Source organism: Sapajus apella, unplaced genomic scaffold (assembly GCF_009761245.1).
Source record: "Sapajus apella isolate SASKATOON/1434 unplaced genomic scaffold, GSC_monkey_1.0 scaffold6, whole genome shotgun sequence".
In the NCBI taxonomy this organism is placed as follows: domain Eukaryota; kingdom Metazoa; phylum Chordata; class Mammalia; order Primates; family Cebidae; genus Sapajus; species Sapajus apella.
In genome coordinates, this window is record NW_022436946.1 from 51,971,147 (window position 1) to 51,996,061 (window position 24,915).

A 24,915-nucleotide genomic window follows, 5' to 3' on the forward strand; every position below is an offset into this window, starting at 1 on the left:
AATAATGTGCTAAAACTTATTCTGACACTGCATAGCATACGTTAAAAATATAACTAGTATTTTAATGGTGGCAGTTAAAGCTGCTTTAAGGATAAATTAGCAATTCTTAGTAGATAGGGTGGGTTTTAAAAAAAAAAAGGCAGACAGTAGGTAGGACTAATTGGCAACTCGCACTTGGACAGACAGCAGCGTATTGAGACTCACATCATGAACTTTTGCTCCAAGAACCACCACAGGAACATACCAGGAAAACTGAAAGAATTTACAGATCCTTTGAAAGAAGCAGACTGTTCCTGCAAATTCCATAAGACAGCCGTAAAACTGTAAGTGCCCATAGTGTGAGAGGGGAAAAGTCTGTCTCCAGACACATATCCTCACTGGGGAACCAGAAAATCCAGATCACAGGAGAAGGATTTAACCTTACCTAGAGCTGAAGCAAATTTAGAGAGCTGAACGAAATATAAACGTAGAAGCAGCAGTGGGAAGAGCTCTGTGGGCATGCCGGGTTCCTAGGAAGCCCAGGGAAGCCTTTTATGACTCTTTCTCAAAGGGGTTCTTGGGGAGGGCAGTCAGTGGAATTTGGGAAGGACCACAAGGAGAAGGAGACTTCCAGCTGAACTTTTTAATAATTTCAGCCAAGTGTGAATTTTCCTGGGCAGAATATTGGCAGTGGTGGGGGCGGGGGCAAATGGGAAATGGATAGGAGCACAGAAGCCACCCAGGCAGGGAGGAGCAAGGCCTGAAAGTCCAGCTTGCTTTCTTAGCTAGGAGGCTTGCAGCCTGGGGAAAGATCTCAGCCCTGCATACCAGAGGCCAGGATATAAATTCAGCTCTGTTGGCTGTTTTGGGGAGCATAGTGGGAGTGAGACTGACCTTGCTGGCTGCATGGGAGCTGGGTGAGGCCTATCAATACCACCATTCCCCTACTTTTCTGGAGACCTATATGAAGCAGCAGAGGCAGCCATAATTCCACTTGGAACATAACTTTGTTGCCCTGAGAACTGCCCCCTGCCCATACCCCACAGTGGTTGCATCAAGCCCTGCCCAAGGAGAGTCTGAGCTCAGACATGCCTAACCATTCTTCCACCTTACGGTGTTTATATTAGGGTTCTCTAGAGGGACAGAACTAATGTGGATGGATGGATGGATGGATGGATGGAAATTTATTAAGGAGTGTTAACTCGCATCATAAGGTTCCACAGTAGGCCACCTGAAAGCTGAGGAGCAAGGAAGCCAGTCCAAGTCCCAAAGCTAAAGAACTTAGTGTCTAATGTTTCAGGACAGGAAGCATCCAGCATGGGAGAAAGATGTAGAGTGGGAGACTAAGCCAGTCCAGTCTTTTCACATTCTTCTGCCTGCTTTTTATTCTGGCTGACAGCTGATTAGATTGTGCCCACTCAGATTAAGGATAGGTCTGCGTTTCCCAGCCCACTGACTCAAATATTAATCTCCTTTGGCAACACCCTCACAGATACACCCAAGATCAATACTTCATCCTTTAATCCAATCAAATTGACACTCATTATTAATCATCACAGTCTTTCTCTACCCACCTGGTAGCAAAAGACAGAAAATGTAAATTCATGGGAGCTCCATGGCCCCAGCTATCACCTGAGAAACCTGAATACTTAGGCAGGTGATTTCAGGGCAAGCTTATAGACCCCCTATAGTACCACAGCTGATGCTGTCTTGAAAGTTCCACTTCCTGGCTGAAGGCCAATCAACTCAAGCCATTATAGCAACTCATAACAGAACAACCTTGCTCCAAAGAAAGAGAAAACAACATCTAATTCCATCACCTGTAACATCCTGTTTAACCAGAGGTCCTGAGTCTGTGACATACTTCATTGCTAGCATAACCAGCATTCGAGAAAACCAGTGTACTAAACGAAACTACAACCAAGGATCCTCACAGAGTCCGTGTCACTGCCCTGCTACTACCACCACCAGAGGTGGTGGTATCCATGGCTGAGAGACCTGAAGACAGATCACATCCCAGGACTCTTTGCAGACACCCCCTAGTACCAGCCCAGAGCCCAGTAGCTCTGCTGGGTGGCTAGACCCAGAAGAGAAATAAAGATCAGTGCAAACTAGCTCTCAGGAAGGGGGAGAGCACCACATCAAAGGATCAACCTGCAGTACAAAAGAATCTTAGTCCTTGGGACTCAAGTCTTTCCTCTGACATGGTCTACCCAAATGAGAAGGACCCAGAAAAACAATTCTGGTAATTGGACAAACAAGGTTCTATATCACTCTCAGAAGATCACACTAGCTCACCAGCAATGAGTCCAAATCAAGAATAAATCTCTGAATTATAAGAAAAATAACTCGAGGTCGGTTATTAAGTGACTCAAAGAGGCAACAGAGAAAGGTGAAAATTTAAAGAAATTTTTAAAGTGATACAGGATATGCATGAAAAGATATTCAGAGAAATATATATCATTAAAAAAAATGGAAAATGACACATTTGGAGAAATGCAAAATACACTGGGAAGTTTCAACAGTAGAATCCAACAAGTAGAAGAAAGAGCTTCTGAGCTTGAAGACAGGGTTTTCAAATTAATCCAATCTGATAGAGACAAAGAAAAAAATATTTTTTTATAAAAATGAGCAATACCTCCAAGAAGACTGGGATTATGTTATGTGGCCAAACCTGAGAATAATTGGTGTTCCCAAGGAAGAAGAGAAATCTAAAAGTTTAGAAAACTTATTTGAGGGAATAATCGAGGAAAACTTCATTGGCCTTGCTAGAAATCTAGACATCCAAATATAAGAAGCTCAAAGAACACCTGGGAAGCAGCACAAAAAATTAATCACCTAGGCACATAGTCCATCAGGTTACCTAAAGTCAAGACAAAGGAAAGAATCTTAAGAACTGTGAGGCAAAAATCATCAGGTAACCTAAAAAAGAAAACCTGTCAAGTTAACAGCAGATATTTTAGCAGAATATAAGCTAGGAAACATGGGATCCTGTCTTTAGCATCCTTAAAGAAAATCATTATCAGTCAAAAACATTGTATCAGTGAATTTCATAAATTAAAGAAAGATAAAGTTTTTTTCAGACAAACAAATACTAAGATAATTTGCCACTGCCAAGCCAGCACTACAAGAATTCCACTTCCTGGCTGAAGGCAGGACTCTACAATGAGTTCTAAGTCTTGAACAGAAACCTCAAAATATACTAAATAAACCTCCTTAAAGCATAAATCTCACTGAGCCTGTCAAACAATAACACAATGAAAAAAAAAAACAGCATTCAGGTAACAACTAGCACAGTGAATAGTGACTAATGTTGAATGTAAATTACCTAAATGTGCCACTTAAAAGGTACAGAATGGCAGAATAGATAAGAATTTAGCAACCAAGAATATGCTGTCTGCAAGAGACAACACATAAGGACTCATACAAACTTCAGGTAATGGGGTAGAAAAAGATACTCCATTCAAATGGACACCAAAAGCAGGCAGGAGTAACTATTCTTACATCAGACAAAACAGACTTTAAAGCAACAACAGTTTAAAAAGACAAAGAGGGACATGTTGTAATGATAAAAGGGTCCAAAAGAAATATACCATAATCCTAAATACATATGCAACTAACACTGGAACTCCCACATTTGTAAAACAATTACTAGACCTAAGAAATAAGATAGATGACAATAAAATAATAGTGGGGGACTTCAGTACTCCACTAACAATACCAGTCAGGTCATCAAGGCAGAGAAAGTCAACAAAGAAACAATGGATTTAAACTGTACCCTAGAACAAATGGACTTAACAGATATTTACAGAACATTTTACTCAACAACTGCAGAATATACATTCTGTTCACCAGCACATGGAACATTGGCCAAGATAGACCATATGATAGACTACAAAACAAGCCTCAATTTTAAAAATTGAAATTATATCAAATACTCTCTCAGACTACGGCGAAATAAAATTGGAAATCAACTCCAAAAGAAATCTTGAAAACTGTACAAATCTATGGAAATTAGTTAATCCATTCCTGAATGATCAATAATGAAATCAAAATGGAATTTTAAAAATTATTTGAACTGAATGATAATAGTGACACAACCTATCAAAACCTCTGAGATACAGCAGAAGCAGTGCTAAGAGGAAAGTTCATAGTGTTAAATAATAGATGTTGGTGTGGACTTGGTGAAAAGGAAACACTTTTACACTGCTGGTGGGAATATAAACGAGTACATTCACTGTGGAAAACATTATGGCGATTCCTTAGAGAGTTAAAAGAAGACTTAACATTTGATCCATTAGTGCCGCTACTAGATGTCTATCCAGATGAAAATAAGTCATTATGAAACACTTTAACATGCATGTTTATATCAGGACAATTCACAATTGCAAAAATATGGAATCAGCCCAAATGCCCATTAATCAACAAGTGGATGAAGAAAATGTTCCATAGAACATGGAACACTATTTGGCCTTAAAAAGGAACAAAATAATGGCATTTGCAGGAAACTGGATTGAGTTGGAGACCATTATTCTTGGTGAAGTAACTCAGGAAGGGAAAACTAACCATCATATGTTCTTATTTATAACTTGGAGCTAAGCTATGAGGATGCAAAGGCATAAGCATGATATAATAGACTTTGGGGACCTGAGGGGAAAGGTGAGAGTAGATGAGGGTTAAAAGACTATACCTTGGGTACAGTGTATACTGCTTGAAAAGACTACACCTTGGGTATAGGCCAGGTGCGGTGGCTCCTGCCTTTAATCCCAGCACTTCAGGAAGCTGAGGCAAGTGGATCACCTGAGGTCTGTAGTTCAAGATCAGCCTGGCCAACATGGTGCAACCCTGTCAATACTACAAATACAAAAATTAGCCGGGCATGGTGGCGTATGCCTTTAATCCCAGCTACTCTGGAGACTGAGGCAGGGGAATTGCTTGAACCTGGGAGGCAGAGGTTTCAGTGAGCTGAGATTGCATCATTGCACTACAGCCTGGGTGACAAGAGCAAAACTCTGTCTCAAAAAAAAAAAAAAAAAAAAGACTATAGTTTGGGTACAGTGTATATTGCTTGGGTGATGGGTGCACCAAAGTCTCAGAAATCACCACTAAATAACTTATTCATGTAGCCAAACACCACTTGTTTCCCGAAGACTATTGGGGGCCAGGGTGGGGGGTGGTGTGGGGAAAGAAGTAGGTTCAGTGACCAACCACCCAGGTTTGCATGGTCCGGAGTTTCCCTGCTAAACCAGGAAAGGTCTGAACAAACCAGGATAAGTTAGTCACCCTAGAAGTAGAAATAATATGACTAATCTAAGACACATGCTCCGTGAATGTAGGTCTAACATAAAGTCAAAATAATACCTTTCCTATGGGAAAAGAGGCCATTATAATATTTAGGAAGAAGTAGTTCTCAGGTTCTCTGCTATTCCTTCAGTTTTAGTGTTCCTTGATTGTATCAAATTATATTCTATAAGTGTATAGGACTATGTGTTGGATTTCTGGAAACAAATTTTGTGGGTGCAGTAGTAGATAGTTCTATCCAAATATATAATTCTATATGACTATCAGTTTGATTTTATCTGTTTTCCTCCCATTGAAATAAATTGATATCTGACCACGGTCATGTTGACTTGATCTCCAACAGTGACAGTGATCAAAGAGTCCATTTGCTGTATTAAAACAAAACGAAACACAGGCAGGGAAATCGGATCTGCCACCCAGCCCAGCATGGTGGCTCAATTTGTTGGTTGCATTGTCTTTTCGTTTTGTTAAGGTTTTTAATAAGTACGTTTGGCATAATGTCTTTTAATGGGTTTGTAATATCATAACGGTTTTAGCAGCCTATAAGTTTTCAGCTGGTGCTTTTACTTAGGGAAAAAAACAATTTGTAAATACAGAACATTGTTTAAAAGACATAACCTAGAACATAGCTTCCTGTTTGTGGATTTCGTTTCATATATATTCAAAGTAAAATGACTTACAGGAAAAAAAAATAATAATTATATATATATATAATTAATTTTATATATATATAATAAAAAATTAGTCTGCCCTTCATTATGCTTTTTGTATTTTTTATTTAAAGAGAGAGGCTTTCACTGTCACCCACAATGGCGTGGTTATACTCACTATAACCTTGAATTCCCCTGAGCTCAAGCACTTCTCCTGCCTCTGTCTTCCAAGTAGCTAGGACAGATGCATTCCACCACGTCTGGCTAATATTTTCATTTTATAGAGATAGGTCTTGTTATGCTGCCAAGGCTGATCTGGAACTCTTGGCCTTAAGAAATACTCCTCCCTCGGCCTCCAAAAGTGCTTGGGATTACAGATGTGAGCCAGCACACCCAACCTACCACTACAGCTTTAATTAAGCAAATAATGTTTTAAATTCTTTTTTCTAGCCAGAGAGGATCTGCCAGAAACAAAGGTGGAGTTTTAGTTTAGTGACAAGAACATGTATTGCATAATTTTACTTGCATAGGTACAAATAGATAAGTGCTTTAAAAACAGTTTTTTAGAGGTAATCCTATTTAATATTTGTGAAGGCTAATTGTAAACATTTGTTGTACCTTTAGAACAGCCTTATTGTTTACATATGAAAAGGAAGTATTTTTTTTGTCTTTTGCTTCCTGCTTTTTAAAAGCCTCATTGTTTTCTGAGATCACAGAAGCAATTTCTAGTTTTGTAAAGGTTATGGAAGGGTATTTAAAAAGTAAGCCTGATTTTAAAAAATTATTTTGATTTGTCAAACACACATTAATTTGGAGATTCCAGGAGTAGAAACAACTCAGAATGTGATTAGATCTAAATAATGTGGGGCAATAGTCTTTAAATAACTAACTAAAAATCATAGTGTTTCTTAAGCAGAAGGATCTTAACAGGGATATTGAAGTCCAACTCTGTTTATTCACTCCTAAAAATAAATCCAATTAGGCAAACTTCTAGTCACAGTTACTGTTTAGACTGTGAATAAATTTTCTTCTCGTGATGATTTCTGATAGGTAGATTAGTTATGCATAAAAAATGAGATTTTGTTAAATTATATATGATAGCCAGTTGTTAAATTGCCATTTCTGTATAATAAGCTAAAAGATTGGATGTGCTTATTATTAGTTCAGTTAAAGATGTGACCTACATAGTATGCCCATATGTAATATGCCTGAATTTGATTGTTCTAAATAAAGATAAAACGTTCTTTAAAAAAGGACTAAAGCAGAGATTAGAAGCAGGCATACTCATTTAATGGACTTACTGGAATATTCATTAAATAGTTCATATTCTCTCCTTGTGTCTCTGTCTCTCTCATACATGAAAACACACAAGACACACAGGGACACACACACACCCCAGATGAGATACACAACAGCTCTCTCATACACACAGACACACAAGACACACACACACAGACACACACACACACACACACCCACTCTAGATGAGATACACTCCAGCCCATAAGGGCTTCTGAAAAATGTGGGAGATGAGTAGTATTCCTTGAGCCAGTCAGGTTTAAGACTGTGGAAAACAGGCCTATAGAACTTATGGCTTACTAAAAGCAATCTTTCATCGGAGGGCATGGATTTACATGTCTTTAATGAAATCTGTGTGATTAAATAGAGTTTGCTTAAAACTGACAAAATTAAAATGTATCAGCTTAAGGAACAATACTTTGAACCTGTTGAATTTATTGTTTGATCATCAAAAGAGCAGCATTGGTCTAAAAAAAGTACATTTCTCTCCTGCAGATAACAAAACAATAGCTATCTCTGTGCAAGCTGTACTTAACACTTACTGTACATTTCTTCACTTAATACTTATGACAGTCTTGTGTAGTGATGATATTCTTGTTTCCATTTTACACTTTTGCAGACTGATGCCCAGAATGTTTGAAGATTTTTTCCAGGTTCACACAGCTAGCTTAGGAAATGGCAGAGCTGGGATTTGAATTTTCATATATGTTTAACTCCACTGTGTGGTACCTGGCATTCTTCCTTTCGCTTTTCCTAAACTTTGCATATTTTTTAAAGTTTAAGTATGCTCTTGTGGATTTTACATGGTAAAATGAGCTTCATATGTCAAATAAAACCCTTCAATGTGAACTTTGATAACATAACCTACTTTTTTACCTTATAAACACAATAAAATTAGTATGCTTTATTTCAGTTTGGTAGTGTGCCATAGGAATCAATATGAACCTAGGTCTAGTATAATATTTTTGTGATAAAGTTAGAGGATATTATTGATGGACAGAACTTTGCCTTCTTTGAAGTGTATTTTAAAGAATGAATAGAGCTAAGGCCTTGTCAAAAAAAAAAATTGTGCATTGCTGTTTTTTTACCCGTGTTTGGGTCACTCTTCATTCATTGAAAAGTTATGTACCAAGATCACTGTATTCTTCTATATTGGTAAACTATTGCTGCTAGTGACCCTGATATTATTGTGTAGAATTGAACTGTCCTTTCAATTTCTTAATATACTCACTTCTTCTTAGATTTCCTTTTACTTGCCTCATCTACCTCCTCCCATTGTTATACTCTGCAGTTTCACTTTTCATTTTCCTTTTTTTTTTTTTTTTTTTTTTGCCCATTACTGTTGACCTTTTCATTTTTCTGTCCTCTTCCCTTTTCTTTCTTTCTTAAACGATGTATACAGCCCATTATTATAATTACTCCATGAAAAACATCTTTAATTCCATAGCTCTTATCTTATTTTAGCCATGAAAAAACCGTTCCTATCTCCCACCCCACCCACAGCTGAATATTGTCGGAGAAAAAATCATACAATCATTTTTACTAAAGTGTCTGACTTAAATTTTTGATCATAAAGCTCAAATGGCCATCAGCTTTAGAATGTTTGCTTTTCTGCTCTCCAAAATGACTTATTTCAGGACTTTTTTTTTTTTTTTTTGAGATGGATCCTCACTCTGTTACCTGGCTGGAGTGCAATGGCACAATCTCAGCTAACTACAAACTCCAGCACCCAGGTTCAAGCAATTCTCCTGCCTCGGCCTCCTGAGTAGTTGGGATTACAGGCGCCTACCACCATGCCCAGCTAATTTTTGTAATTTTCTTTCTTTTTTTTTTTTTAAAGACAGGGTTTCACCATGTTGGCCAGACTGGTCTTGAACTCCCGTCCTCAGGTGATCCACCCACCTCAACCTCCCAAAGTTCTGGGATTACAGGCAGGAGCTGTCACACCCATCCCAGAACTTCTCTTTAACATGCAATTTAATACATACTCTCCTCCAATCCATTTAGCTCAACATCTTGCTTCATAAATCATTGAAAAATAGAATCGGTCAATTAAGAATTCTTCTCTTTACACCTTCAAATCTCCCAACACATCTGCTTTGTATCCCTTTTTTATATTGAAAGTGTCACTGTTTCTATCAAGATTGAATTCCTTCTCCTGTACACTGGATCTTAACTCTTCTCACCTGTTCAAGTTTCTGTTTTCACTTCAATATCTTTACTTCCTCACCTCCTAGATGTCCTCAGCCATCCATAGGTGAGCTTCTTCTTTATAATTTCCACCAAACCCCAAACTGCTCTGGCAAGGCCATCAGTGACTTCCATTGTTCTTCCAAGGGTTCTTATTTCTTCTTTATGTAACCTCTGAGCAGTAGTCAATCCTGTTCACCATTGTTGTTTTTCTGAAATACTTATCTTGGCATCTACAATGCCTGGTTTCCTTTCTACTTCAGTCACCACTTGTTTTTACATACAGAGTATTCTTCATTTGCTTCATATCAAAATGTTGCAATATCAAAGGGCTCTCAGTTATTGATCCTTTAATCATTTTTCATCTATGTTCTTTCGTTGGGTGATCTTATCTAGCCTCCCTGCTCTAAAAACTGTTGCTGTGAAGTTAACACCCAAATTTGTGTCAACAACTCTAACTTTAGACCCATATGTCACATTGTCTGCCTAATAACTACCTGGATACCCTGGACACTCACTTCATATGTTCGTCTTTTAGTCTTTGCCATTTCAGGAAATAGCACCATTGACTTATTTCCTTATGTCAAAACCTGAAACTTCTTTCTTTCAGACCTTAATGTAATTTACCAGCAAATCTCATTGCATCTTTTTCCAAACATATCTTTAAAGTTTCAGTCATAGTTTCATACAGTCGCCTCCTGCCTGGTCTCCCTGCATCTATTTTTATCCCCTCTATTCATTCTCCATGGATAATCCAGAGCAGTGTTTTTGAAACAATCACTTCATGTCACTTATTATCTTCCAGCAGCTTATTATCTTCCAGTAGCTTCCCAGCATATTTAAAATACAATCCAGGTTTCTTACCAAAACCAGCAAAGCCTCAAATGAGATATGATTGTCTTCCTGTCTCGGACTTAATCTTATAATACCAAGCTTACTAATAATTGATGAACTTTCCACTCATTTTCTCTGCTTTGAATGTGTTTCTTCCAAGTCTTTATTGACTTTTGTTTAATCATGTTGTTCAACTGCAGCCCTTCAGAAGGCTTTTCCAATCATAGCAGTTGATAAAAGAATGATGTTTATCCTCTACCAATTACTTTGCCACATTACTTTGCTTCATTTTGTTTTTCTCAGCACTTAAATATCTGTTCAAATTTAGCATGTTTTAGTGTCCTCTTCTTTCCTCTCCAAAAATGTAAGCTCTACCAGTACATGTGCTATGTCTGACTTATTTGTTATCCTATGCCTAGTATGTTAAAACAGGGCCAGCACTTGATCTCTCAAGTGGCCCACTTGGTCCTCTTCTGAGTAAACTTTCTTTTTCTTCCATTCATTCTTGCACTAAAGCTTTTCGATAAACTTTCACTCCTGCTCTAAAACTTGCTTTAGTCTTTCTTCCTTATGCTCCTCAGTCGAATTCTTTCTTCTGAGAGGCCAAAAAGAGAAAAAGGAAACAGTGCCTAGTATGGTGGTAAGTTTTAAATATGATTGTTGAATGATTGGAATTCAGGGTGTGTCATTTAAAAAAAGATATGTGTGGTTATATCATCATAGAAAAAGTGTACTGAGAGGCCAAAAAAAGAAAAAAAGGAAACAGTGCCTAGTATGGTGATAAGTTTTAAATATAATTGTTGAATGATTGGAATTCAGGGTGTGTCATTTAAAAAAAGATATGTGTGGTTATATCGTCATAGAAAAAGTGTCTGTTTTTCCTACTTCCTTTTCCTTCTGTTATCTCCTAAAAGGTTAAAATAGATGTACTCTGCCAATCCTTTGGTTTTAGAAAGAACAACTTCTATAATCCTATAAAAAAATTTGACCAAGTACTTAAGTATGACCAAGCACTCTGCATTTGTGTACATCTTAATTATTAGGTCATTTTGCCACTTCTTTCTGGTTTGGGTTTCTTTTCTGGTTTCTGGGTTTCCAGTACCATTCAGTTATGAAACACCTGCTGTAATTTTTAAATAACTGAATTAAAAGTCAAGTTACGTCATTTCTGTTATGTGAATGTGTTAATGGTTTTTAAAACACGTTTTTGGAAATATGCATTATATTGATTTAGACCTAGTCTGAATATAAGAATGGGTATGATTGGGTGATACATATTTATTTTCTTTTTAGCTGCAAGTTATACAGTACAATATCAAGTGAAAATGTTTATGTTGCCAGAGCCCATTTACCTCATCATAACTTCAATTTATTTTCTAGGATGTCATTCTGGAAGAACAATTACGGATGTACCTTCACTGTTGTTTGACGCTTTGTGATTTCTGGGAGCCAAACATTGCAATTGTTACCATTTTATGGGAATATTATAGTAAGAACCTGGTGAGTGAATAGAATATGAATTTGCTACAGAAATTTTAAGAAATTGTACATATTTGAGGAATGTCTTTATGGTTTAATTATGAAAAGTGATAGATTTTTCTTAAAAAGTTAATTTTTGTTCAGAGTAGATAGGAGCAGCTCATGAATAGTTAGAGTTTTGTCACAGGGAGACAGGATTTGGTGTCCTTTTTTTCTTGAGAGCAAGTGTAAACAAACTACCTAAAATGTAGCAGATATTTATAATATCTTCATTTATAAATGTTTCTAATAGTAATTGATTGCTCATGACACATTGAACAGGCACTGCGAGTAAGAAACAATCCTGGCACTTGAGTAGATTATAGGCTAGTGGGTGGGTTTACATATATTGTGAGAAAAAAGTTATAATTGTGGAACTCCAGAGGAGGGGGTACCTAACCCAGTATCTGTATTTGTGGAAGACTTCATGAGGTCATAATTTTTGAACTTGGCTTTGGGGAATGAGTAGAATTTTCTAAGAACAGAAGAAAAAAAGGATTAGGCAGAATCAACAGTATGGACAAATACATGGAGGTATGAAAAAGCATGGTCTGTTCCCACCATGTTAATAGTTCTGAATGATAAGCCTGGGATAACTATGGAGAGAGACAGAAGATAGGAGACTAGAGAAGGCAGTCTGGGGCTAGACTATGAAGGGTTGAAGATAATGTACAGTTAATTCTGCTTTATTCAGAAGACACTAAAAAGCCAAGATGTATGTAACTTAGGTATGTATTTGAGAAAGTTTTTTTTTTTTTTTTTCCTGAAAGTAGTGTGAATGAATTGGGTCCAGACGAGTTAGTAATTTATTGTAGGTTGTATGAATAAATAATACTATCGCTCAGAACTGAAATAAGGACAAAAAATTTAGAAAGGAGAAGATGAATTTGGAAGATAAAAATTTTAAAGGTAGGTTTAAATGGTTTCGTTACTTGTATATAGAGAAGAGATTTGGGATGTTTGGGTTTGGGGATAAATAATTAGTGAACCCCTCAGTCAAAATAGAAAATGGTAATGGAAGATTTACAAGTAAATTATAAGTTTGGATTTGTGGATAATGGAGTTTATTAAAAATTAGAAAAAATACCCTTCCCTGAAGCATAATTTTAGGCTAGTTGGAGAAATGACTGATTCTAGTTCTGAGGCAGGATGTGTACAAGGTGAGTCTGGGGTGTCTGGTCATACCAGAAAGCAGGAAATATATCATAGTAAGCTAGAGTCATGTCAGAAGGACACAAGAGCCACCTTCAAGGAATGTCCATTACCCAAAGAATAGGAAAGTTTGAGTATAAGAAATAATTAAAACGTATCAAATATGCTTAAATCTCTGAGTTTATGCTTCCTTGTAAAAAGTTATTTTGAAAAAAAAAAAAAGCCTCATTCTGAAAACTGTAAATAAAAGAAAATACAAACTATATTTTAATCAAATTTCTGATGAGCTAATTAAGAAGGTATGATAGAATTAAAAGTCACCATTTTGTACATTTAATGAAATAATTCATCCTGAGCAATGATCATCAATGCTACTAAAACCGTTAAGTAAAAGACTGGTGGGACCACTTAAATGGTTGGACTAGGCTGATAACCTGACCAATCTTAACATCACAAAGAGTCAGAACTTATGTGTCCTTTTACTAAATGCAATAGGAAGTACTCAGTACTACCAAATGAAAGATTCTTGCCAAAAAAGTCAACATGAATCTGACGAAACCTCTAGATATAGCCACCAATTTACAGAAAAGACGGGATAAAAGATTAACACTAGAGCCATACAGGCAGCTAAATTTAGAACATGGGAACTTATATACAACAAATGACCTGATATTAAAAACAGGTGGTATAATAAAAACATTGGGAAACTTAAAGAGCCAAAAGGTCCATGAATATCACTGAATGCAATGTATGGGTCTTCTTTCTATCCTAATTTGGACAACTCAACTGTTAAAAATATGTTTTAGGGGCCATCCCAAATTTGAACACCTCTTGATCTCTATACTTTCATGGAATTTTTATTTTAGGAGATCATGGTTATGTAATTTTTGTGATTAAGATGAGTCAAACTTTTGATGAACTACCTTACTGGGATTTGCAGCTTACCATTTTATTTGCTAAGAGACTAATAATTGTTTTCTACTTTTTTTTTTTCTCTTAGAATAGTTCCTTCAGTATTTCTTGGCTTCCTTTTAAAGGCCTCAGTAATACCATGAAGTCACCCTTGTCTATGCTTGAAATGGTGAAGACCTGCTGTTGTGATAAACAAGATCAGGACCTGTATAAATCCAGCAGTAGTTATACTATTTTTCTTTGCATTCTGGCAAAAGTTGTTAAAAAAGCAATGAAGAATAATGGCCCTCATCCTTGGAAACAAGTCAAAGGAAGGTATATGCAGTATTTCGTCATGAATGTGCACTGATATATTTAGAGAAGTATTACTACTTGTATTTTGTTACGTTTACTTAGGGTTAGTCTTAATTATAATGTTACTAGGTAATCCATTATATGCATTTTATTAAAAGTGATAGGAGCAAATATCTTCAAGTTGTACATTGGTAGGTAATATTTCAACATATAAAACTTTTGTGTTCTTTGAACCCAATAGTTCATAAGTGCTGTTTTTTTGTTTTTTACCAGAATATAGTAGAACCAGATAACTTTGGTCACATTAATCCATTGTTTTCTCTCTCTCTTTTGAGAGTTTTGTTTGTTCAATGAGTATACTTTTAATTTGTCTTTTTTCTACTTCCTTTGCCTATATTAGCCCTTTTCTTAGCCCTCTTTTGCAGTATACCGCCATCTACCACTTGCTCAGCTTATTTATCGGGACCTCTCAGGGAAGAGAATACTAGGTAGGGACTTCCCAAGAATCACTTAATGAAATTCCTGTTTGAGTCCCACAGTGAGTAATTCTTATAAGGGTATGGTGTTATAGTTTGGATTTTTTATTTATTATATACTGTTTTAAATGGCAGCTTCTTTGTTAAATCTTCAAGAATCACGTGGCTCAAACAGTTTTTTCTTTTGCTGTATTTGGCAGTTTGTTTTTGAATCATAAGCAATTTATGGAAGACAGTACTCAGAACTTTATGGCTAAAAGAAGCCATTGGAATTTATTCAGTAACAAGTCTTTATTAGACACATACTATATGTCAAACGCTGGAGTGGGAATAGTAGTATAGAATACAAAGATAATTAAACAGATCTTTACTTTTAAAAATGTGTCAGCTTTTAAGTAGTTATTTATAAACATTTAACTGTCACGAGCATTACGCATTTCTATTCTGAATAAACCAGCTATAGACATTACAAAACTTAAGGTCAGGTGTGGTGGGTCACACCTGTAATCCCAGCACTTTGGGAGGCTGAGGCAGGTGTATCTATCCCTTGAGGTCAGGAGTTTGAGGCAAGCCTGGACAACATGGTGAAACTGTGTCTCTACTACAAAAAAAAAAAAAAAAGCCAAGCATGGTGGTGTGTGCCTGTAATCCCAGCTACTTAGGAAGCTAGGGCAGGAGAATCACTTGAAATTGAGGAGGAGGCTGCAGTGAGCCAAAATCGTGCCACTGCACTCAAGAGTGGTGGCTCACCCCTGCAATCCCAGGACTTTGGGTGGCTGAGGCGGGTGGATCACCTGAGGTCAGGAGTTCAAAACCAGCCTGGCCAACATGGTGAAACCCCGTTTCTACTAAAAATACAAAGCTGGGCATGGTGGTGCATGTCTGTAATCCCAGCTATTCGGGAGGCTAAGGCAGGAGAATCACTTGAACTTGGGAGGCGGAGGTTGCAGTGAGCCAAGATCGTGCCACTACACTCCAGCCTGGGCAACAAGAGCAAAACTCTTTCTCGAAAAAAATAAAACCTTAATCTGTAAGTAGGAATTCAGATGAATTTTTTCAATTCTAATCTCTTAATTGATGAAAGAAAAGTATGTCAACTATTAACTATATTAGTATCTATTGTATTAACTATTGGGTAAACAATTGTATTAAATAGTATTGATAGGAGAATTTTTAAATACTTAGTTCTTTGCAGATGGCTAAAAATAATTTTTCTAGTACCTTGCATTGTCTTAAGGTATAACTAAAACAAGAGCAAGTCTTTGTGAGGGGTGCAGGGAGAAAGAATTTAAGGAAAACTGTTACATAAAATTGTCCTGTTAAGATTTCTGTAAAAGTATATCAAATTGTACTTAAAAGAGTATATATTCTTTCTTATTTACTAATAGAAATAAGAAAAGAAAGGTGATGAGGGACTTGAATATAAGAAAAAGCCATGTACTATATGAAAACATTTCTACTATCCTTTGGGGAAAACTATTGAATCCTTTGATTCCCTTACCCGTGATTTGCTGCATCACTGGGAAATTTCTAAGTAGGGCCATTATGTGAGTTTGTTTTCTAAGTAAAAAAAATGACAAGACAATATCAAAATAAAGAATTAGTTTAAAATGTAAAGTAATGAGACTGTCATGACTATTGAACCAAATTTTCCTTTAAGAGATAGGTTTTTGTGAATGAAAAATTTTGTTAAAGCATTTTTTAATGTTTTACAGAATATATTCAAAATTCCATCAAAAAAGAATGGAAGAACTAACTGAAGTTGGTCTACAGAACTTTTTTAGCCTTTTTTTACTGTTAGCAGCTGTTGCAGAAGTAGAAGATGTAGCAAGCCATGTTTTAGATCTCCTGAATTTCCTCAAGCCTTCTTTTATAACATCTCAGAGAGCCCTCATTTGGAAGGGTCACATGGCCTTCCTCTTGATGTATGCCCAGAAAAATCTGGACATTGGTGTTTTGGCTGAGAAATTTTCATGTGCTTTCCGGGAGAAAGCAAAGGAATTCTTGGTGTCTAAGAATGAGGAAATGGTACAGAGACAGACTATGTGGACACTTCTTTCCATATACATTGACGGTGTTCAAGAAGTGTTTGAGACCAGCTATTGCTTGTATCCTTCCCATGAAAAACTGCTTAATGATGGATTTAGTATGCTTCTGCGAGCATGCCGAGAATCTGAACTTAGGACAGTATTGAGCTTTCTACAGGCTGTTCTGGCCAGAATCAGGTATGGTTTTCAGTTGTATGCCAATTTATGATTTCTTTTATATCATTACTTATATGGATTTTATATTAAATTTATACACACACACACATACCTACATGTATATTAAATACAAATGTAGAGGAAAGATTTAGTTTTATACTACATGGGCATAAATCAGTACAGACTGAGTATACCTTTGTACTAAATGCTATTATATGAAATGCTTGGGACAAGAAGTGTTTTGAATTTTGGGTTTATTTTGACTTTGGAATATTTGCATATACATAATGAGATATTTGGAGGAGGGGACCCGTGCATGAAACAAAGTTTTGACTGAAACCCATCCCATAAGGTCAGATATAATTTTCTATTTGTAGTATCATGTTGGCGCTCAAAAAGTTTTGGATTTTGGAGCATTTTGGAATTTGGATTTTCAAATTGTGATATTCAACCTGTAGTCTTCAAACTGTTTTTCAAACAGTAGCTTTTCAAAAGAAAGCTTATGTGCCAACACAAGCTGCAGAACCAAACTCAAGAGCAGCTCTGGTGCAGTCTGAGAGCCATGCCTTCCTTTAGCCCTTCCTTCCCCTGCTACCTCTCAGAAAAGTGTATTGTTATTACCTGGAGATACATCACAGATATTCTGAGCAAGATCATGGGCTCATGTCTCAGGTGGCTTTTACTGAAGCATTTGTAATTTTGTGCTCATAAGTAAGTTTTGGCCACACTACATATACTCTTTTTAAAAAAGTGACTTTCTTTAAATTTTTGCAGCAAAGTCATAGCCTTAACTACATCAATTTCTTCCAAATAAACCAGTTTTCTCTGAAATTAACATAGACAGTTCTGTTAATAACCCACTAATAACCTATACAAAACTTCTGTTTTCAGATCCACTTAAATTATGCAGATATGTTAAATACACTCAGACACAAACTTGATGTGGATAAGAACAATGGTTATGATATTTATTGACTTTATCCCCTTTTTACTTAGAGGTTTTCCTTTGAAGCACATGTTCTTAAGAAGTTAAATACTACCACTCAGTGTAGTTACTCACTGTCACAGAAAATGATTATATTTGTAAAACTGTCCAAAGATAACAAATAGACTGCTTTCCTCCTCCTAATATCACATTATAAATGTTTCATCTGGTTTTCGGAGGTTTCATCAAGATTTCCAAATTTTGGAAATTTATACATTATCAAATGTATTTATATTACTAACTTACTTTTCTTTATTCTATGCTGTATTTTCATGGCAGATTTTATACTTCTTCCAAATGCCAGCTTTGTTTTATTTGTTCAGTTTTTAAATAAATGTTAAGAGATTCCCTGTGCTTCTTGGGAAAATTAGAAAGTTTTACATTTATAGTATCAGTTTTGGTTTGTCTCTATATATTTGTCTGAATATACAAAACAAGAAGGAAGAGGAGGGTGTTGGTCTAAGCCATCCTGGTGATGAAGAACTCTGGTCCCCAAAAGACTTCAGAGCGTAGGAATAAGAAAGGAAGAAAGTCTATGGGCATCTTGAGAAGAGGCAGTCATGGGGAAAAAAGTGCTAGAGTCCATATATCTTTCTGCCTTTTCTGTTGAAGATGGATAAGTCCTTTTTAATTCTTTTTAAGTTATATTGTTGTTTTTTTTTTTTTCTCAGAGGTTCATATCCTGCAAGTACTCTAAATTTAGTGTGTTAATTAAAAATTTCTGGCAATCTTTTTTGGGTTTTGTTAAAATTATATTGTTTGTGTAATATATTATCATAGTAGAAATGTGGGAGAAAAGAGCTATAAAGTGACCAGTAAATCTCTGTCCTCAGCCTCACTTCTTCGTTCTCTAGTTCTGTATTTCTCTACTGGGTGTGAATTTGTCCCCCAGGGAACATCTGGCAATGCCTGGAGACATTTTTGGTTGTCACAACTAGAGGAACATCACTGGTGAGGTCAGAAATGCTGCAAACACTCTGCAGTGCTCAGGACAGCTCCTACAAAAAAGAATTATCTGGCCCATCTTCAGCAGTGCTAAGGTTGAGATACATTGCTTTAGTTCTAATCCACAGAAATAAAATGGTTTCTACAGAACCTTCCAGATATCTCCCCTACTTACATATATACATATATATATATATATATATATATATATATATATATATATATATTGAGACAGAGTCTCCCTCTGCGCCCAGGCTGGAGTGCAGTGGTGCCACCTCTGCTCACTACAGCCTCCACTCCCCAGCTCAAGCAATTCTCCCCTCCCGGGCTCAAGCAATTCTCCTGCCTCCACATCCCAAGTAACTGGGATTACAGGCATGCACCTCCACGCCCAACTAATTTTTGTATTTTAGTAGAAGCAGAGTTTCACCGTGTTGGCCAGGCTGGTCTCAAATGCCTGACCTCAGGTGATCCATCCACCTCGACCTTCCAAAGTGCTGAGATTACAGGTGTGAGCCACCATGCCTGACCCTATATTTAAAACACAAAATAACTGATCTTTGTTTTGCAACTTCTTTTTTTTACTTGATATTTCCTGAACAGCTTTTCATGTTAAAACATGAAAACCTACCTAATTATGTTAAATGACTACTTACTGTTTCATTATATAGATGTGCCAAACTTTATCCAGTTGCTAATAATGGAAATGTATATTGTTTACCAGTTTGTTTCTTTACCATCTTTATACATGTATTTCTGTGTACTTGTGGAACTATACCTATAGACTAATTCTTTAGAATGAATTGGTATATATGCATTTTAAATGTGAATAGATGTTACCAAATTTCATACCAAAAAAAACCATTTTATGAGTTTTTACTCTCACTTACAATGTGTGAAAAAGCTGGTTGGGTGTGGTGGCTCATGCCTGTAATCCCAGCACTTTGGGAGGCTGAGGCGGGCAGATCACGAGGTAAAGAGATTGAGACCATCCTGGCCAACATGGTAAAACCCCATCTCTACCAAAAATACAAAAATTAGCCGGACATGGTGGCCATGCCTGTAGTCCCAGCTACTGGGAAGGCTGAGGCAGAATTGCTTGAAAGTGGGAGGCGGAGGTTGCAGTGAACTGGGATTGCATCACTGCACTTCAGCCTGGAGAGAGCGTGTCTGAAAAAAAAAGAAAAGAATGGAAAAGCTTCCATTCTCATTTTTAGATCATTGTATGGAGTGTATGTAGAAAAAAAATACATTCTAAAATAAGAAATAAGGCCGGGTGTAGTGGCTCATGCCTGTAATCCCAGCACTTTGGGAGGCCGAGGTGGGCAGATCACCTGAGGTCAGGTCCGAGACCAGCCTGGCCAACATGGTGAAACCCCATCACTACTAAAAATACAAGAGTTAGCTGGGCATGGTGGCACATGCCTGTAATCCCAGATCCTCGAGAGGCTGAGGCAGGAGAATTGCTTGAATCCGAGAGGCAGAGGTTGCGGTGAGCCAAGATCTCGCCACTGTACGACTCCGTCTCAAAAAAAAACTCAGTTAGAAATGAAGCACAGAAGTTTGTTAACACTGTCAGTTGAAGCTTGGTAATAGGCGATTAGACTTATTTTGAAGGCCGAATAGGCATTAAAAATAAAAAGAAAAAGAAAGAAAAAAGAAACTTTTCTCTATTTCACATTCATTGACTAACTTCATCTTATATTGAATCTCCTCCTAACTGGAACTTTTCTTGGTGTGTAGTTCTTTAAAAGTAGTAACTAGAAACGCAAGAATAATTCTTATATTCTTGAAAGATTCAGTGCTTATAAATACTGTCTTTGTTATTCTTTGCTAATTCTGCCATCCCTGTTTATAGGTGAAAAAAATGGAAACATGTAAACTTTTTGTGGCTCATCTAAAATAACACAGTTAAATTTCAAAACTGGCACTCAGACTCTTAACCTACTATGCCACAGCTGCCTTCTTACACTATATTTTTAATTAACTTATTTAGTATTCTTTTATTTTTATAGATTTAGAGGTTACAACTACAGTTTTGTTACATGCATATATTGTGTAGTGGTAAAGTTTGGGCTTTTAGTGTAACCGTCACCTAAATATCTTATACTGTCTTTAAAAGCTTACAACTAACTAAACCAAAACTAACCGTACCACTACATTAAAAAAAATAGATTATACATAATTGAATGAATGAAATCTTCAAACTTGTTTGCAAACCTGAAATTATTACCACTATTTGTATAATTTTAAGTGCTTTAATTTTGTTTTTGCTACAAACAAAAAAGGTAGTTTCTTATTGGAGACTTTTTATTACTTTCTTTTTATTATTTTGTAAGGTTTTTTTTTAATGAGTCAGTTGGAAAAAATGAGAGGTGTGGAGACATTTATCACATTTTATTTGTAATAATTTTTCTTTGAATTTTTAGCACTATTCCACCTTTTAAATTTCACTTCTTGTGTTAAAAACAAATTTTTGCTTCTTAAATTCATTTTAGTAGAAATCCATTGGCATTAAAGCTAAAGTTATTTCAAGAGTGTTGGAAAAATAATGCTCGCAAGTATGTTGTAAGTTATGATGTATGTCTGTTAGTCTATGGGACACTATTCAGAAGTACAGAGTTCAAAATCAAAAATGGATGATGAAGACTGACAATTATATATAGTGAAAGTAAGTTTGCATTGATATGAAGAGTTTCTTTTAACTGAATCTGGATTGAATTTGTAGTTTGCTGTCCTCTGGATTGTGAGTAGATGATAGGGGATTGTGCTGTTGGCCTTCAGGATTAGCCTATGCAATAAGGATCAGATGTTTATGTTGATAACATTTGATTCCTTACACAGATGTCTATCTTGGTTTTGTCTTATGCAAATCAACTACGATTGAAAACAATTGCTATAAAAAACCCATCGAATCATGTTCGGCTTATGGTGACCAAATCAGCAGTTTTAACAGATAGACGTATAAGGTCAATGTATGAATAAAAATAGTGCAACAATATGCAAGTCTTTATTAATGCTGTTGAATTTTAGGCACTAACGAATTTTAGTAATCTGCACACAGATTACTGTATATAATAAAAGGAACTGGGACTGGGATAGGTTTATTTTATCCCATCGGTTTTTAGCATTTGCAAGGTAAATATTATCAGTGCAGTCCAGCTTTTAGTTCGGGATTTATTGGAGATGGGCCCAAGAGGTCATTCAGAATTGTTTACCTTAGAAATAAAGAAAAAAGGGAGGAAGAGTGGGAGAGGAAACAAGAAAAAGTTCTTTAGGTATTCAGTTATGGAGATGTATTCTTATTTCTTAACCCCAAATCTGGGACTTCATTGAAGATTTTTTGATAGTAGTTTTTTAGGTATGCCATGTACTGTTAATACTATTAGAAAGGTCAAAAATATTTTGGATAGTTGTTAAAAATTAAAGCATAATCTTTCCCCCTCATCCTCTTTTAGTTAAGAGCAGAGGTAAATTATTTGAATTTTGGTTTACATAAGGAAGATGGATTATATAGATTATATTTATTCCCGGCTGCATCTCTGACAAGGGAAATAATTAAGTACTTTACCCAACTCTTCTGTTTTCAAATTCAGGTGGGAATAGGTACCAGTCCTTGGATAAATGTGTGTGTAAGAGTGTGTGTGTGTGTCTGTGTATGTGTGTGTGTGTGTGTGTGTGTGTGTGTGTGTGTTGAACTGGGTAATAGTTTTATAGCTGTTTGACAGAAATTATAGGTAGAAAGGAACTAAGATCACTGATTAAAAAGAAAAGCAGTTCCCTCTAGGCTGTTAAGAAATAATAACTTCATATACCTCTTTCTGCTAACTGGAGCTGATGGCCCACCAGAGTATTCTTTATTGCTGATTAAGTAGCATTATGAAAATACTGACTTGGTTATGTTAACTAAATGCCTGTGTTTAAAACTTTGAATGTCAAATAGTTTTAGCAGTCATCTTTAACATTTCACATTACCTCTCTAGAATCACATTTTTAGTTCTCACTTGTTGTTATTTGAGGTTAATATAAAAATGGCTGTCTTTCATTTGTGAAGTTAGGTGTAGCCAAAAGCTTTCCTTTAATTATATCCATTCATGCTGCTATAGTTAAGGGTCTGTCAGCATTTCCATTATAAACCTCCATTTTCAGGGTTTTATAACACAGCTATGAAAATTAGCTCTGGGCAAAAACTTGACATACAAGGCCTTATGAGGTTCTTCCTCCTCCCCGACCCCCTTTTTCATTTTACTGAAGTAAGGGTGAATGATTTCAAAATGCCTTTTGGCATCTGCAAATATCATTTGGAGTTTAAAAAGAAGCAATAAATTTTCAGGATTTGTACCTGTTTGTTTTACCACTTAAGGGAGGTTGTGGACTTATGAATTTAAGCCAAGTGGATATTGATCAACTGACATCCTATTTTGTATTAAACAAGAGACTCGTTTGAAAGATGTCTAAAGGCAGTTGAGAACTTGCCTAAAATGCTAAATACTGAGACTAAGAAATAGTTCAGAAGTGATAATTATGTTTTTGAGATCCTATGTGCTGAAGTACAGCTTCTTAAAAGATTAAGATTGTTTTCCTTGGCTTCAAAATACATTTTGAAAATATATATGTATTTTAATTCCTTTTTTCCTCTTTCTATAAGGCTAGAAGATCATTGTTTGGACATTTGAGGTGTGTGTGTGTATGAGCATGTAGAGAAAAACTGTGTTTATTATTCTCTTCAAATATTTTTATGCTCAGTAGTTTTATTGGTATGGTATTATTTATTCTCCACGAAGATTTTTGGTTTCTCTTTGCTTTTGTGAGAGAAATAGGGATTGCCTAGTCAAAAAAGGAGGTAGTACAAGAGAAACTATTCACTTTAGGGTCTGCTGTATGCCAAATAATATACATGATATTTCAGGAAATATAGAAATGATACTCTTGACAGCATGCAAGTCTTTTCTTTTGTTATTGGGTGTTCTATTAGTATGAGTGAGTTATAACTTGTAATTATTGACAAATGGTATACAACAGACAAATTTGAAACTGGATAGGATTTTTTTTTAACAGAGTACAAATAGAGTGTGTATATTTTTTATAACAGTATTTTGATAGTTTGTATATTTTTTATAACAGACTACAAATAGTGTTTGTGTGTTTTGTATAACAGAGTAGAAGTAGAATTTGTATTTTTTATAACAGTACAAATAGAGTGTGTATATTTTTTATAACAGCACAAATACAGTTTGTATATTTTTTATAACAGAATACAAATAGAGTTTTTGTATTTTTTATTACAGTATTTTTAGAGTTTGTATAATTTTTATAACAGTACAAGTAGAGTTTGTACATTTTTTATAACAGTACAAATAATTTCTGTATTTTTTATAACACAGTACAAATAAGTGTGTAAATTTTTTATAACAGTATTTTGAGAGTTTGTATATTTTTTATAAAAGAGTACAAATAGAGTATGTATATTTTCTATAACAGTATTTTGAGAGTTTGCATATTTTTTTTTGAAAAAGTTTTTAAAAAGTATCCTCCCTATTCTAAATTTATTTATTTATTGATTTTGTGTGTGTGTGTGTGTGTGTGTGTGTGTAACAGAGTCTCACTCCATCATCAGACTGGAGTGCAGTGGCACGATCTCAGCTCACCGCAACCTCCACCTCCTGGGTTCAAGGGATTCTTGTGCCTCAGCCTCTCAAGTAGCTGGGATCACAGGTGCCCACCGTCACACCTGGCTAATATCCGTATTATTTTGTGTGTGTGTGTGTGCTTTTTTTTTTTTTTTTAATTGCATTTTAAGTTTTGTTGTACATGTGAAGAACATGCAAGATTGTTGCATAGGTACACATGTGGCAGTGTGATTTGCTGCCTTCCTCCCCTTCACCTGTATCTGGCATTTCTCCCCATGCTATCTCTCCCCAACTCCCCACCCCCTGCTGTCCCTCCCCTATTTCCCCCCAACAAACCCCAGTGTGTGGTGCTCCCCTCCCTGTGTCCATGTGTTCTCATTGTTCAACACCCGCCTATGAGTGAGAACATGCGATGTTTGATTTTCTGTTCTTGTGTCAGTTTCCTGAGAATGATGGTTTCCAGTTTCATCCATGTCCCTACAAAGGACATGAACTCATCATTTTTGATGGCTGCATAATATTCCCATGGTGTATATGTGCCACATT

General features: G+C 36.0%; 1 protein-coding gene across 6 annotated transcripts in view; it reads left to right on the plus strand.

Moving 5' to 3' along the window:
* Positions 1-24,915, plus strand: part of MMS22L (MMS22 like, DNA repair protein) — a 153,330-nt gene that overhangs the window by 34,116 nt on the left and 94,299 nt on the right. For all 6 annotated transcript variants that reach the window (XR_004267640.1, XR_004267638.1, XR_004267641.1 and 3 more), the window contains exons 12-14: positions 11,634-11,753; positions 13,924-14,150; positions 16,321-16,830. Coding sequence is in view for 2 of the 6 variants with exons in the window: in XM_032274395.1 (XP_032130286.1) it covers positions 11,634-11,753; positions 13,924-14,150; positions 16,321-16,830 (857 nt within the window). In the remaining 4 variants the exon portion in view is untranslated. The remainder of the gene's footprint in view (positions 1-11,633; positions 11,754-13,923; positions 14,151-16,320; positions 16,831-24,915) is intronic.